General features: G+C 50.9%; 2 protein-coding genes across 2 annotated transcripts; one reads left to right on the top strand and one right to left on the bottom strand.

The window, feature by feature from the left end:
* Nucleotides 1-924: 924 nt before the first annotated feature.
* Nucleotides 925-8,559, top strand: NCU09012 (hypothetical protein). Its single transcript, XM_953053.2, has 8 exons — nt 925-1,852; nt 1,916-4,517; nt 4,575-4,661; nt 4,859-5,019; nt 5,076-5,179; nt 5,410-6,395; nt 6,543-6,611; nt 7,698-8,559. Exons 1-8 carry the CDS (start codon nt 1,517-1,519, stop codon nt 8,030-8,032), a joined length of 4,680 nt encoding a protein of 1,559 aa, XP_958146.1. The 5' UTR covers nt 925-1,516; the 3' UTR covers nt 8,033-8,559.
* Nucleotides 8,560-12,890: 4,331 nt separating this feature from the next.
* Nucleotides 12,891-14,083, bottom strand: NCU10429 (hypothetical protein; the record flags this gene model as incomplete). The annotated part of the gene is made up of 3 exons (XM_001727978.2): nt 13,920-14,083; nt 13,169-13,408; nt 12,891-12,931 (listed from the first exon to the last, which is right to left on the bottom strand). Exons 1-3 carry the CDS (start codon nt 14,065-14,067, stop codon nt 12,891-12,893), a joined length of 429 nt encoding a protein of 142 aa, XP_001728030.1. The 5' UTR covers nt 14,068-14,083.
* Nucleotides 14,084-14,362: the final 279 nt, after the last annotated feature.

Raw genomic sequence — 14,362 nt, 5'->3', positions numbered from 1 at the left:
AGGATGAGTGCCCCATTTATCCTTTCGATGTCAAGGTTGAGGGTCAAAATACATATCATGTCTATCTCTTCATACGTTCATGTTGAACATCGACTTTGGCCGGCCTATCGGTAGACAGCCAGTCATGCCGTCTGAGCATATCAGATGCTTCACGTTGTCGCCATAACACTGTCTCACCGCTGTCATCTTCAATTCGTGAAACATCTGATGAGTCTGGACAACCTGCCAACGCACTTAGCGTGGTATTGGTGATTTATTGTGTGCAGTGAGATCCTTCCCCCAAGCCAAGCGTTCACCTTCAGGTACACCTGTCTTCAGCGGAAGATGGACGCTGGCACGCTGGGTTCCATTACGGTCCGTGAGCAGGGCGGGACGTCCCGATAGAGGTACCCAAGATACCTGAACTTGTTCTGTCTGTTTCCGGCCTCAAAACCCCAAGGATGGGATCAGATATCACCAGTTGAACACGTCTTCCAGGCTCGAGGCAAAGCCTACGTGTCGAGTTTCCATCATCTTCACCGCCGGAATCACGGTTCCTCGACATCGAATACTTCAACGGCGCACTAGACGGGCGAGAATCGTGCTTTGTGCCCTGACATATCGAGGTTGCTGTCGTCACGACTCTGGGCTGCTAGCGCGTTCGAAGCAGTAGGCGGCTTTGCAACGTGGGAACGCTGTGGAAGCCTGTAAAAGTGGACGGCATCATTGGTGGGGCACAGGTGCGAATGTCGAGTGGGGATTGCAGGAATGGCAGCAATGACCGTTAGAAAAGGACATGAGAGCGACGACCTGCTTCCGCTACGAATGCTGCGGATTTGTCAGCGATCAGAGTACTGCGCTATGAGTGCACTTTGGAAAAGTCGCCATCGGGCCAATTGACTTGCCGATCTGCTGTGACATGCGCCAAAGAAAGTTGCATCCAGCGCGAGGAAAGAGCCAGCCACGAACCGCGGAAAGTGCAAGGCTCTCTCTTATCTCCGTCTTTCTTTCCGACTGAGTGCCGTCTGTTCTCTGTTCTGCCTGCCTAAGTAGCCAAGGTAGTCGGCGAGCTTTCAGTTTAGGTAGAGACGGATTGCAGTGCCCGCTGTTGCCTTCGATCCCACAGCTTCCACTTCTTTCTTGTTTCATCTTAGCTTTTTTCTCCAAGGGTTCCTCTCGCTCTTGATTACTGAGCAAGTCGCCGCACTACCCTAGGTTAGGTGGGAGACGACCCACGACTGACGGCACCACAACCACAACTTTACTACTGCCTACCTACCTACAACTCCAGACAAACAAAGTCAAGACGAGTATCATACTATATACTTCGGCGACGATTCTGTTGTGATCCCGCTGTGGGCAACCCGAAAGGTCTTTCAGCGTGTGACACCGACGAGAACCGACTCCCGACTTACACGTCTCGTCGCATAACTTTTCAACTTTGCTTTTTTCCCGAGCGCAAAGAGCCTGCAAAACCCACGACCTTACCCCGTGCTATGACGCGTTTGGACATTGCTACGAGGGTATAGTTGCGCCAATGGGGCTCGAATATATAGACAGCGACGGCTTCGGCTCGCAGAGGGTCCTTTTTTACGAGAGCGGCTCGTTTACTGGTTATCGCCCTTCCGTTTTCGACCTGGGTAGCGGTTATCTTGCGGCGTCAAAGGACTTCAAGCAGCCGCTATGCGGTAACGAGGAGGGATGGGGACCGATGAGTCCCTTTCGATATGATTTCACGCCGTGTTTTATCGACGTGTGGGTGGCCTCGGTTGCTGCCTTTGGTCTTGTTGCAGGATCCGCCGCGGTATGGTGGTTGGTGAAGAGGAAGACGCCAACGCCAGTGGCCAAGGACTGGCATTTCTGGCTGAAGCAGGTACGTTACAACTGTCGAAGCAAGACAAGAAGTGCGGCATATGTCTAACATTTTTCGCAAAAGGTACTCCTAGGTTTCATCATAGCCGACGTTACCGTCCAACTGGCTATACAGATCGTCAGCTACCCCAATATCTGGTATGGCGATTTCAGAGTCTGGACCACAGCCGGAACCATTCTCTCGCTCTTCGTCATCTTTGCCATCCAGTGGCTCGAACACGCGCGCCTCCGCAATGCAAACGGCGTCGTTCTCTTCTACTGGCTGTTGCTCCTCATCGCCCTTGCAGTCAAGCTCAGGTCCCTCATTTCTCAGCAAATCTATGCCAAGAACGAGGCCTACTTCATCACCTACTGCATCGGCTTCGGTCTCTCTGTGGTCGAGTTCTTGGTCGAGTGGTTGTGGCCCAAGAAGGATACTGCCTATGAGGCTCTGATCGACGAACCGGAATGCCCGGTGGATTATGCGACCGTTTTCTCCAGACTGACTTTCTCGTGGATGACTCCTATGATGAAGCACGGCTATGCCCAGTATCTGACCGAGGAGGATCTCTGGGGACTGGCAAAGAGCGATACTACCAAGACTACCGGTGGAGCGTTTGCCAAGGCATGGGAACACGAGTTGAACAAGAAGAAGAAGCCCTCCCTGTGGCTCGCCCTTTTCCGTGCCTACGGCGGTCCTTACATCCTTGCTGCCTTCTTCAAGATTGGAAACGATCTATCGGCTTTCGCGCAGCCCCAGCTCCTCAGGTACCTGATCAGCTTTATTGACTCTTACCGTGAGGGACAGGAGCCGCAACCCGTGATCAAGGGTGCTGCCATCTCTCTCGCCATGTTTGCGGTTGCCACTTTCCAGACCACCATGATCCACCAGTACTTCCAGCTCGCTTTTGAGACCGGCATGAGGATCAAGGGTGGATTGACTTCATCCATCTACAGGAAGGCCCTTAAGCTGTCCAACGAAGGCCGTGCCAGCAAGACAACCGGAGATATTGTCAACTACATGGCTGTCGATGCTCAGCGTCTTCAGGACTTGACCCAATTCGCCCAGCAGGCGTGGTCTGCTCCGTTCCAGATCACTCTTTGCATGCTTTCTCTTTACCAACTTGTTGGATGGTCCATGCTTGCGGGTATCGGAGTTATGATCGTCATGATTCCCATCAACGGCATGATCGCAAAGTTCATGAAGAACCTGCAAAAGCAGCAGATGAAGAACAAGGACGCCAGGAGCCGTCTCATTGCCGAGATCGTCAACAACATGAAGAGCATCAAGTTGTATGCATGGGGCACCGCCTTTATGAACAAGCTGAACTATATCCGTAACGACCAGGAGCTTAAGAACCTACGCAAAATCGGTGCTGGCCAGGCTTTCGCCAACTTTACCTGGTCTACTACACCATTCCTTGTCTCATGCTCGACCTTTGCCGTGTTTGTCTGGACCCAGGACAGGCCTTTGACGACTGATATCGTCTTCCCTTGTCTTGCCTTGTTCAACTTGCTCACTTTCCCTCTTGCTGTTCTTCCCATGGTCATCACCTCTATCATTGAGGCCAGTGTCGCTGTCGGTCGTCTTACCTCCTACCTCACCGCTGAGGAGATTCAGCCTGACGCTATCATCGTCAAGCCCCCCGCTCAGGAGCTTGGAGAAGAGACGGTAGTTATCCGTGACGGTACTTTCTCCTGGAACCGTCACGAGAACAAGCCCGTTCTTACCGACATCAACTTCCGCGCACACAAGGGCGAGTTGTCCTGCATCGTGGGCCGTGTTGGTGCAGGCAAGAGTTCGTTCCTGCAAAGTATTCTGGGCGATCTATGGAAGATTAAGGGCGAGGTCGAGGTTCATGGAAATGTCGCCTATGTCGCTCAGAACCCTTGGATTATGAATGCCACTGTGCGAGAGAACATTGTTTTCGGTTACAGGTTCGATGCGGAGTTTTACGACAAGACGGTCAAGGCGTGCGCTCTCGTTGACGACTTTGCTCAGCTTCCTGATGGAGACGAGACGGTTGTTGGAGAACGTGGTATTTCTCTTAGCGGTGGTCAGAAGGCTCGTGTGGCTTTGGCTAGAGCTGTCTATGCTAGGGCGGACATCTACTTGCTGGACGATTGTCTTTCGGCTGTTGACTCCCACGTTGGACGCCACATCATCAATCATGTTCTCGGTCCTAAGGGTCTCCTTGCCTCCAAGACCAGAATTCTGGCCACCAACTCCATCCCTGTCCTTGTACAGTCCGATTACATCTGCTTGCTTAGCGACGGCGAGATTGTCGAGAAGGGCACTTATCGCCAGCTCATGGCCATGAAGGGCCTCGTTTCCGAACTGATCAAGTCTGCCGGTCAGAACGATTCTGGTTCCAGCTCACCGAGTGGCTCTTCCCCTAATGGTAGCGACAGCGAGACCTCTACGGTGATCGAGGCAGAGGCTGGCCAGGAAAAGGATGAAATGGAGGAAGCACAAGAAGGACTCACCACACTTCAGGCCATCAAGCCTGGTCCCGGAAGTTCGTCGGCTGCTGGCAAGAGGAGAACTGGAAGCATGGGTACTCTGCGTCGTGCCAGCACTGCAAGCTTCAGGGGTCCCAGAGGCAAGCTCGGTGACGAGGAAGCTCCGAACAGCAAGACGAGACAGGCTAAGGAACACTCTGAGCAAGGCAAGGTCAAGTGGTCAGGTAAGTAATCTCTGTCCTTGCGGTTCTAACAACATCTCATGCTAATCATTGATACAGTCTACGGCGAGTATGCCAAGACAAGCAACCTTGGCGCCGTTGCGTTCTACCTACTTACTCTCCTTGCTGCCCAAGTCGCCCAGATTGGTAAGTCATGCTTTCTATCGTTTTCCCCTCCCTTTGTTTTCATACCCTCGCGCGTCTGTGTTTTGGATGGAAGACACAACCTATTGTATCTCTGGTCCGCGCAGACCGCGCCAGTTGATGTCTGCGCGGTCCATACTTTTGTGGAATACTTCATCATTCTCTTGATAGGTGTAGGTCTAACACAACATCTCGTATAGCTGGTGGCATTTGGTTGAAGAGCTGGTCCGACAAGAACACTCAAGCCGGAGGCAACCCTCAAGTGGGCAAGTATCTTGGTATCTACTTCGTGTTCGGCGTCGGCGCGGCAGGTCTTACTGTTTTGCAAACTCTGGTTCTCTGGATCTTCTGCTCCATCGAGGTAAGCTCGTCAAAACTGAAAACTGTTGAAGGTATACTCACGCGCGGCCCAATCAGGCATCTCGGAAGCTGCATGAGAGAATGGCAACAGCAATCTTCAGGGCACCGATGTCCTTTTTCGATGTCACACCAGCCGGCCGAATTCTGAACCGATTCTCCAGGTGAGCCAGTGTTTCCCCTTCTTCTTTCCCGGCCCGTTCAGTTCTCGATGTCGTACGGGATGCACTACAGTGTGAGGTGGACCTCAACCGAGGCTGGATCTGTCTTGATACAAGTCTCAACCTTCTTCCCCACTCATTGCCTGTCACACCTGACTGCTGGGGTTGTACCGAGCATTATGCGGTGCTCTCAAGCTAGTAAGATGCAACATGCTGACTTTGCCTTCCTGTAGTGACATTTACCGTGTGGATGAAGTACTCGCTCGGACGTTCAACATGCTGTTTAACAATCTCGCCAAATCTGGGTTCACGCTTGTCCTCATCGCCGTTGCCACGCCGCTTTTTGCTGGTCTGATCATACCTCTGGGAGCCATGTACATCTTCATTCAGAGATACTACTTGCGCACATCCCGAGAGCTCAAGAGACTGGACAGTGTGAGCCGTAGTCCGATCTATGCCCACTTCCAGGAATCTTTGGGCGGCATCACGACAATCCGTGCATACAGACAACAGGACAGATTTGAGCTCGAGAACGAGTGGCGAGTGGATGCGAACCTGCGCGCATACTTCCCCTCCGTCAGCGCCAACAGGTGGCTGGCCGTGAGACTGGAGTTCATCGGTGGTATCGTCATTCTCGCTGCCGCTGGTTTATCTGTCATTGCCGTTAGCAACGGTGCCCCGCTCAGCGCAGGATGGGTGGGCCTTGCCATGTCCTACGCCTTCACGATCACCACCTCGCTCAACTGGATTGTCCGCCAGACTGTCGAGGTGGAGACCAACATTGTCTCGGTCGAGCGTGTTCTCGAGTACGCTCGTATTCCTAGCGAAGCCCCGGAGATCATTCACCGCAACAGGCCGCCTGCAAGCTGGCCCGCTCGCGGCGAGGTTGAGTTCAACAACTACAGCGCACGCTATCGCGAGGGCCTTGACCTGGTTCTCAAGAACATCAAGCTCGACATCAAGTCGCACGAGAAGATTGGCGTTGTCGGACGGACTGGTGCTGGCAAGTCTTCGCTAACTTTGGCCTTGTTCCGTATCATCGAGGCCGACTCGGGCAACATTACCATTGACGGAATCAACACCTCGAGCATTGGTTTGCTGGATCTGCGCCGTCGCCTGGCCATCATTCCACAAGATGCGGCTCTGTTTGAAGGCACGATTCGGGACAACCTCGACCCCGGTCATGTCCATGATGACACAGAACTCTGGAGCGTCCTGGGTACGTATTGTGACTACCAGCCCCCGTTCCCTTGGTGACCACGTGGTGTGTGTGTATAGTCATTGTCAACATGTACTGTACATTGTCAAATCTGGCTCGGCACTGCACTGCTGTGGCACATTATGCTAACTGACTCGCTCGGTACAGAACATGCTCGGCTAAAGGATCACGTCGCTTCTATGGAAGGTGGACTCGAGGCCAAGATTAACGAAGGAGGTAAGCTTAGAAATTTCCCCATCGCAACAGCTCGTGTTCCCTTGTGTTTTCTTCCTGCGCGGCCGGCTTCTGTCGGCTTTCGAATGCGAGGTTCTTCGTCTTATCTCCTCTCACACACACCCACACACACGCACGCACGCACGCACACATCACGGTTGGTGTGGATCGATCCTCGTCGATGATCTCGACGGTCGCAAGTTGCGGCTGGTTGCCTTGCACGACCCAACTTTTTCTCGTCTCTTCCTGCCCGCCATCCTTGCGGCAACATGAGATCCTGTCGCATGGCGGTGATAGCTCGCCTTGCAGACACATCTCCTCCTGTCTCCTTGCCTACTTGACCACGCAGCATGTCAGCCAGAAGTTTGTCGCCGGCGGCGGGAAGGTGGCGGGACTGGCATGGGCTTTCTTTCCTTCCGCGCGGCATTTCGAAGCGAGCTCCCAAGCTGCGAGCTCAGCATTTGCTTTTGCCATGATGCTATCTGCTTTTGCCGCTCGTGTTCTGTCCTTTTCAGTCATCTACAACCCCTATCCACCAGTCTGTCCCCTGCATGATCGTCCCGCGCATGTGTGCAATTACAACGGAGATTCCGTGTACTCCCCATCGTTGTGATCTCTTCACCTTCATCATCATCAGTTGTAGTCACACAGTGCCCAGGTCTCCGGCACGGTTCCTCTACATCCTATTCTTCACCGACCTACAGCCATTCACCAATGTGCCTATCGATCTACCTCTACTTATTGCCAGTCTTTGCTTTGTTATTTCGTTTCTGGTTATGCCGAGCGATACTCCGGTTATCATCCAATGCACCACTCGCCCCGTTCTACGTTCTTGCAGACCCCCTGGCTCCAATATCCGGTGATTCTATTTTGAGTCCCTGGGTGGTAGTGGCGGAGTGCCCTATCGAGCATTTGGTGGCGTAACACCTCCCAATGCCACCAGGATGCAGAACAGGATTGCGGTGTGCTTTAGTGGCACACACTAGTGATACCGGTTGGATGGATGAGGGCTGCGCCGTCATTCCCCCCCTCCCAAACAGCTGCATCAGATGTTGAGATTGGAGAACTAACCATTGCACCCCCTTCCAGGATCCAACCTCTCCCAAGGTCAACGTCAGCTGGTCTCCCTGGCCCGAGCCCTGCTCACCCCATCCAACATCTTGGTTCTCGACGAGGCCACGGCGGCCGTGGACGTGCAGACGGACGCGCTGCTCCAGCAGACGCTGCGCAGCCACCTGTTCGCCAACCGTACCATCATCACAGTCGCGCACCGTATCAACACCATCCTTGACAGCGACCGTGTCGTCGTGCTCGACAAGGGTGAGGTAGCCGAGTTCGACACGCCGAAGGAGCTGATCAAGAAGCGTGGCATCTTCCATGGACTCGTCAAGGAAGCTGGTCTGCTCAACGAGGTGTTGGAGTGAGAAGCTTCATCACGGCAGTCATCACATTATGACTCTTTGTCGCTGACATTAATGCCAACTTCTTCGTCAACGTCGTTGCGAGCCGAAGGTGATTGGTCGTTCTTTCCACCTCCCAAAGCATAGCAGCGTCAAGTCGGGAGGTGGAGTAAGAGCGACAGTAGCACGTCGCAATGCGACGAATGAAGCAAGTCACCATACAAAAATTCTTGTGATGTTCATGGTGTAGTGTTGGATAGATAAAACAAGTGTTGGTCAAAGCAAGCATGGAATAGCGTGATGGGTAGCAATTGGAACTGATGGTTACGAAAGCAAGGACGGATATGACAGGATGAATGGAAGGATGGGCCAAAAGCGAATTTGTATATGTAGTAAAAAGTGTATTGCATGAAATCATGATGACATGGTAGCAGCGAAATATGAAGCTGCCGATGTATGATCCTTGAGTATCAATCAGTATGGTTTTTCGATGGCGGACGTTATTCCAGCTTACAGCGCATCAACCCGATTAATCAAGTAGGAACAGCACCGAATTGACCACGACATGTGAATTATACTACGTAGCTATCTAGCAGAGTGATCTGTGGCGGTAGGCACTATTCCATAACAGCTTCATATCGTACTAAGCCCAGCACATCAAGCAACAACACCACCGACCCCGTTGACTCCAAGGTCAGCGGTGATAATAATCCATATTAATAATAGTGTTGTGGCAAAAAAACCCCCTCACACCAACACCCAACATCAATACCCGTAATCCGGTATTACCTACCTCACCTTACCTCACTCACCCTTATCACATTCACATTTTCCAAAGCCTCGGAGTCCGGATCACGGCGGACAAGCCACACACTTCCCTTCTCTTCCCTAAACCACATATGTACATACTGTATGGAGTGTACCCACCTACCCAGCAAACAACTGACTGAGCCCACCGACGCATCGGAATTTCAATTGAGAATCGCTTTCTACCATCAAGCAACATCTCCCCCCGAACATCTCCCCCTGAATTATGACCCCGAACTATCCGACGAACTGCCAGACGAACCGTAATTTACCATCCCCCCCCTGCACGGCTCAAGGCCTACAACCGAAAGTTGGGACAGGGTAGACAAGAGAGAGAGAGACACACCAAGGAATCCCGTGAACACGATCACCTGCAGGCTGTGCCGTTTCAATTTTTTTTTTTTTTTTTTTTTTTTTTTTGGTTATTTCTTCATCACATTTCCTTCATCCATCACGTTCCTCTCAAATAGGATTCTTCCAGATTGCACGGCAGTTCGGAGGGGGGCCACGGATAACAGGGTAGGTAGCCAACGAAGCTTATTGGGGGTAAGGCCAAATTGTATATTTGTAGGTAGTTTTTGTTTTAGGTAGATTAGTAGTAGATCTGAAGCACGTAGTCTAAATTACTGCAGGGAGTCAGTCTTGCTAGGTAGATTGAGAAGTACTACAGGGATGTTTTGGCTTTCGTTAGGGGTTGGTTAGGACTTTGGGGTCGGTACATAGAGGTTGGGAGGGGGTGAGTGAGTGAGTGATAGTGGGTGATAGGGAGTGATAGGGCATTAACCAAAACCAGGTAAAAGAGGTAAGGTAGGTGTTCCTTTCCTCTGGGCATAAGTGGAATGTATGTACCATACAGTGCTTGATAATTGGATAGGTAGGCAGACAGACAGACAGACAGGCAGGCAGAGGAAGACATGGATATGGATTTGGGTCGTTGGTATTCGGGGGGCTCGGGGGCGCAGGATGATAACTACCTTACCTTACCTTAGCTCTCAGGGAGGCTGATTGAGGCCTGTTATAGGGAGACCTATTGATTACTCGGACAGGGACCGGAGGAAGCGGTGGAAGCGGAAGGAGGCAGAAAGGGAGGGATTGCGGTTGTTGGTTCATGGTTATCCTATACCTGCCTCGCTGCCTGGGCTTGTTGGTTCCAAGTAGTGAGAAAGAAGCTGCTTTGAGAAATTGAGGTTGGTGAATACCTGGACTTGACATGGACAGGCAGAGTTAGCAGTGGCAGAAATAGTGAATGGAGTCATGGGTGGTAAAGGTGCAATAGGCACCAAACCGACAGGAATCCTTAGCTTGGGTATCAGATTTTAGTACGGGCGTGTTTCAATGTTTCTTCATGGATCGAAAGCATTGTTGGTTGTGTGAAGATTTGGGGTTAATGGATCGACGACACTGTTGATAATGGAAAAGTGGATAACGAAGTTCAGATTGAATCCTTGAAAATACTAAAAGCGGCTATCTACGGCTAACGATTCAACGCCTGTTGGATGAACAAGACAAAAAAGTAATGTCCGTGAGAAATTGGGACGGGTTTGATGGTATAGCTTCGTTTATTCGCCACGTAGGTGCTCGATTCAAAATTTCGAGGAGTGAGATTCTAGAACTCGCCGCTCAAATCGGTCACTCAGGAATGCGACTATGCGAGTGATAGTGGTGTCGTCGATGAGCAGACATAGAACAATGAATGACGATCATGAGCCGTCTTCTTCTGATTCGGGTTCGGTGTCCGCGATTTGGAAGACCGACCTGACGAGTACCTGCCGTCGATGTAACTAATAGAATCCCACCGCGATTCCACATAGTAGAAGGGAGAAAGCAGCAAGTATGTGTGTGTGTAAGCTGCTAAATCATGACACGACGATCAATCTCCCTTTTCTTCTTAGATCGCATATAGCGAGTGAGATTAAAGATGCTTGGCAACTGGCCTGTATTATTGGCTTAGTTCCAACACGATGTAAAGTAAGCACTAGATACATTTCTCGTTAGAGCTTTCTCTGCTGGAGATGTTATCGAGGTGGAGGTCAGGGTTTTTTTCCGCTGAAGAATACCACTGAAGTGGGTAAGAAGGAAAGAATTGAGGCAAATGGGAACGCATGGAACTGTAAGAGACGATGAAGTACGAAAGAGAGTGGTGGGTTGTGGTAGCATTATATTTCGTCCGAACGATAGGTGAATCGAGGACGTTGGTTTGTCATTATGATCGTGTTTGTGATATGATGGTGTGGTAAGACGAAGGGTGCATAATTCGAGCCGATGGGTTGGATGGCTCTTGACATGAGAATCTTGGGGAATCAGAAGGTGAATAAGCGTTTTGAAAAGAGCGAAATACCTCTGCTGCTGCTTAGCTGTTGGGCAATCAATTTGTTGGCACTATCTTGTGCGACACAACTCGTGACGGCTTGAAGGATTGTCAGGGACAAGGCCTGAACGAAGTCTGTCTCTCGTTATCACCTTGGCTCCATACGCAAATCAGAACAGACGGTAAGCTCAGGTGCATATTACTTATATCTCCTTGCTGTTTTCGACCAAACACGTAGATTCTGCGACCTCGACGCCGGAAAACGACGGTGTCATGCAATTGATCGGGACAAGCCAACATGTAGACCAGGCGGTAAGCACTCGTGTGGCATAGCACGGCACGCTCATGTACGGCTACGAATACGTATGGCCATGGAATATCTCGATACTACCTTTCTACCACAAATACAACGTTGAAAGTATAACAAAATTCCGTTATAGGGTATTGGGGTGAAGTGTGAGGTTTGAGGTGAACCTCATTCTCTGAGATAACACCATGTTGGACGCTGATGTTGCCATGGAACTCAAGAAGTAGGATGCATGCCGTGATTGATTGTCTTGTGCAACATATCAAGGGTGATGTCGTAACAGAAGCCTCATCACCGAATATAAACAGGGTGATACATAAATCATGCGCTGCCCGAACCAGCAAAATCAAGGTAGCATGGATCAGACAGTTACCACCGGATGTTGTCGGTGACGATAAGAACGGGCGGTGTTGGGTGCGTGAAAGGTTATGGAGGTGATAGTAAGGGAGGAAACTTGGTCACAGATGCGCATCAAAGCAGAATGACTGAGTTGCACCAAGCCACCTGCTGTCAAAAATACAGTACCTTTTCCGGGTACCGCACCCGATATCAAATATCTTTGCACATTTGGATGCCCCCCCCATGGAGGTGATGAAAGAAAGAGTTCCAAAAGTGTAGCAGATGTGATAATGTCACAATCCATGCAGAAAACTCTATTGTTTGGGGGTTTCCAGCTTCTTCCATGATTCGTATTTCGAGTCAGATAAACAGGAAGCAAAAGGAGGTGCGGGACATGATATTGATGGTCTATCGAAGCCATCAATCCTACCACGACCGGAAGTAATCCCACCACAACAGAGTGGGTTGGAAGTTCAGATTGGCTAGATGTCCATGTTATCATTTCGTTACCAATAAGAGAGCGCATGACAAGACATTATTGCCATAATAACTGCCCACCAAGACACAGCGCTTACTGTGCGCGGTGAGAGGAGGGTCACGGTAGACCAAACTCGTCCCGCCGCATCGCTGACATGGCACGGGAGATAAAAGCAATGAGATCAGGTTAAAGCGAGAGAAGGGGAAAGGATGGACTGGCTGTTGACCGTTTATGGGACATGCTTCATGATATGTGAATAGTCTGAGCAGGGAAAGAGCCATTCAAAGGTCCAGGCATATGCCGTCAACCTGGAGAGAAAACTGTTAGCGAAATGGTATCCATTTCCATGCTGACCATATGAGAATCCGGGGTTGAAACAGGGATGAAGACCCGACTTGTAGCGCAAGCGCCCTATAGGTGAGTAGTCCTAGGTTTCACACACCCCTGGCAGACCCAGACATTCAAACATCCTTGCCGTCAAGCCGATCCAAAACCGGTGCACCAAAATTGGTGACAGGCTCGCAGGGCTCACTACATATCCGCTGCTTATCACTCAAGCAATAGGAAGGAAAGCCACGGTCCATCCACGGACTATTGATGCATACCTTGAAAACGGGGCCCAATAGGCGACGCAAAGCTGTTCTTATGACGAAGCCTCCTTCTGGTCCATTGGCCCTTGGCCGACTCTTTCGAATTCAGAAAGAGGGTAAGCTATTTCTAAGCTCGACCCTGGCGTCCTAGGTCTCGCCAGGACAAGACGTGGCCGTAAACGGAGCGAGAGCGGAACCATTCCGTAAGTGGTATTGACCATGCAAATAAATATATAGATCCATCGATTAGTAAGAGGCGGGAATGATGACCCTTTGCCAAAGAATAACAGCAGACATGGAAGCAATAGTCAGCATTCAATCACCAACTCACGCTGCTTCTTTGGTGGAAAGGAGGCATTCGCCAGCCACCGTGTTTTGGATAAAGAGTGGCTCCGAGAAGTGTCATCAATTGGACCCCATTTTGGCGTATCCGACCTGGATGATGGTGGTCTCGATGCAAAAAGAGCCCAGAGAGGCATGGCCCACTTGTGCCGATGGGTGATTTGGTTGATGGATGTAGGAGTTCCCGTGTAACCCGATTCGACTTGTTGTCTGACGGCTGAAACCCTCTCTGTAAGTCGCGTTGTGAGAGCAATGCCGTAACGTAACGAAGCCTACGATGTCCAATAGTGTGATGTGGAGGAGGTCGGGGTGATGGCTCGAAAGTCGGGGAAGTCGACTTTTCACAGATCATGCCTACCTGAAACATTATGAAGTTCAATGTCAACTTGGACCAGATTCGCTGGATAAAAGCTTGACATGCCCAATAAAGAGAGGACATTAGGACGCCTTTTTCGAAGAATTGTCTGGAAGAACTTGGCTTTGAGATTGCCTTGTGTGATTGTGATGGTGATGAAGCAGAGGCAACCACAAAATCGTCCTCAAAACGAGAAAGAGGTTGCCGTGTGGAGAGAGGTTGAACTTCTGGGGTGCCCACAAACGGCCTGGACGTCTTGCGTAAAACTGCACTTGCAATCCATCCGAGTCGTCAGACTATTCCGGTATGCGAAGCCTCGCAGCAGACTAGTAGTTCTGATCCGTTCCGGTGGGACGAGTGGTCGTCTCATTGGCCAGTAGCTTACCACTGGCAGTGCGAGACAGGGGGAGGACCGTCATTCCGAGGGTATGGTTGTCACTTTCAGAAACCTCCTTCTCAACATCGTGTTCCGCCAGCTCCACGCTCGTCCACCGTGCAGGATCTCGATTCATTGACATGACAGCCAGGGCCATGGAGACTTGGCAAAGTCCCACAGGGTACCTGTCCGAACGCTCCCGCCTCGCATGCCGGTGACGGTTACACAGCGTGTTCTAGACAACGATTGAAAGGCAACGGCACCCGCGCACGGATTTCGATGTCGAGGTGGTTGATGGATGATGTTATTGTTTTGTGATGAGGCGAGGCAGATTTCTCTGGTTAGCCTGGATCATATGGTTGGTGTTTTTCCACAAGTTAACATACCGACATATGAGAAAAGTGTAGATAGGGTATGGATATCTCCGAAAAGACAAGGGGAGAGCGTTACTG

Source organism: Neurospora crassa, linkage group III (genome assembly GCF_000182925.2).
Source record: "Neurospora crassa OR74A linkage group III, whole genome shotgun sequence".
NCBI classification, from domain to species: domain Eukaryota; kingdom Fungi; phylum Ascomycota; class Sordariomycetes; order Sordariales; family Sordariaceae; genus Neurospora; species Neurospora crassa.
The sequence above is the reverse complement of the archived record's forward strand: the minus strand, read 5'-3'. Positions and strand labels throughout refer to the sequence as shown.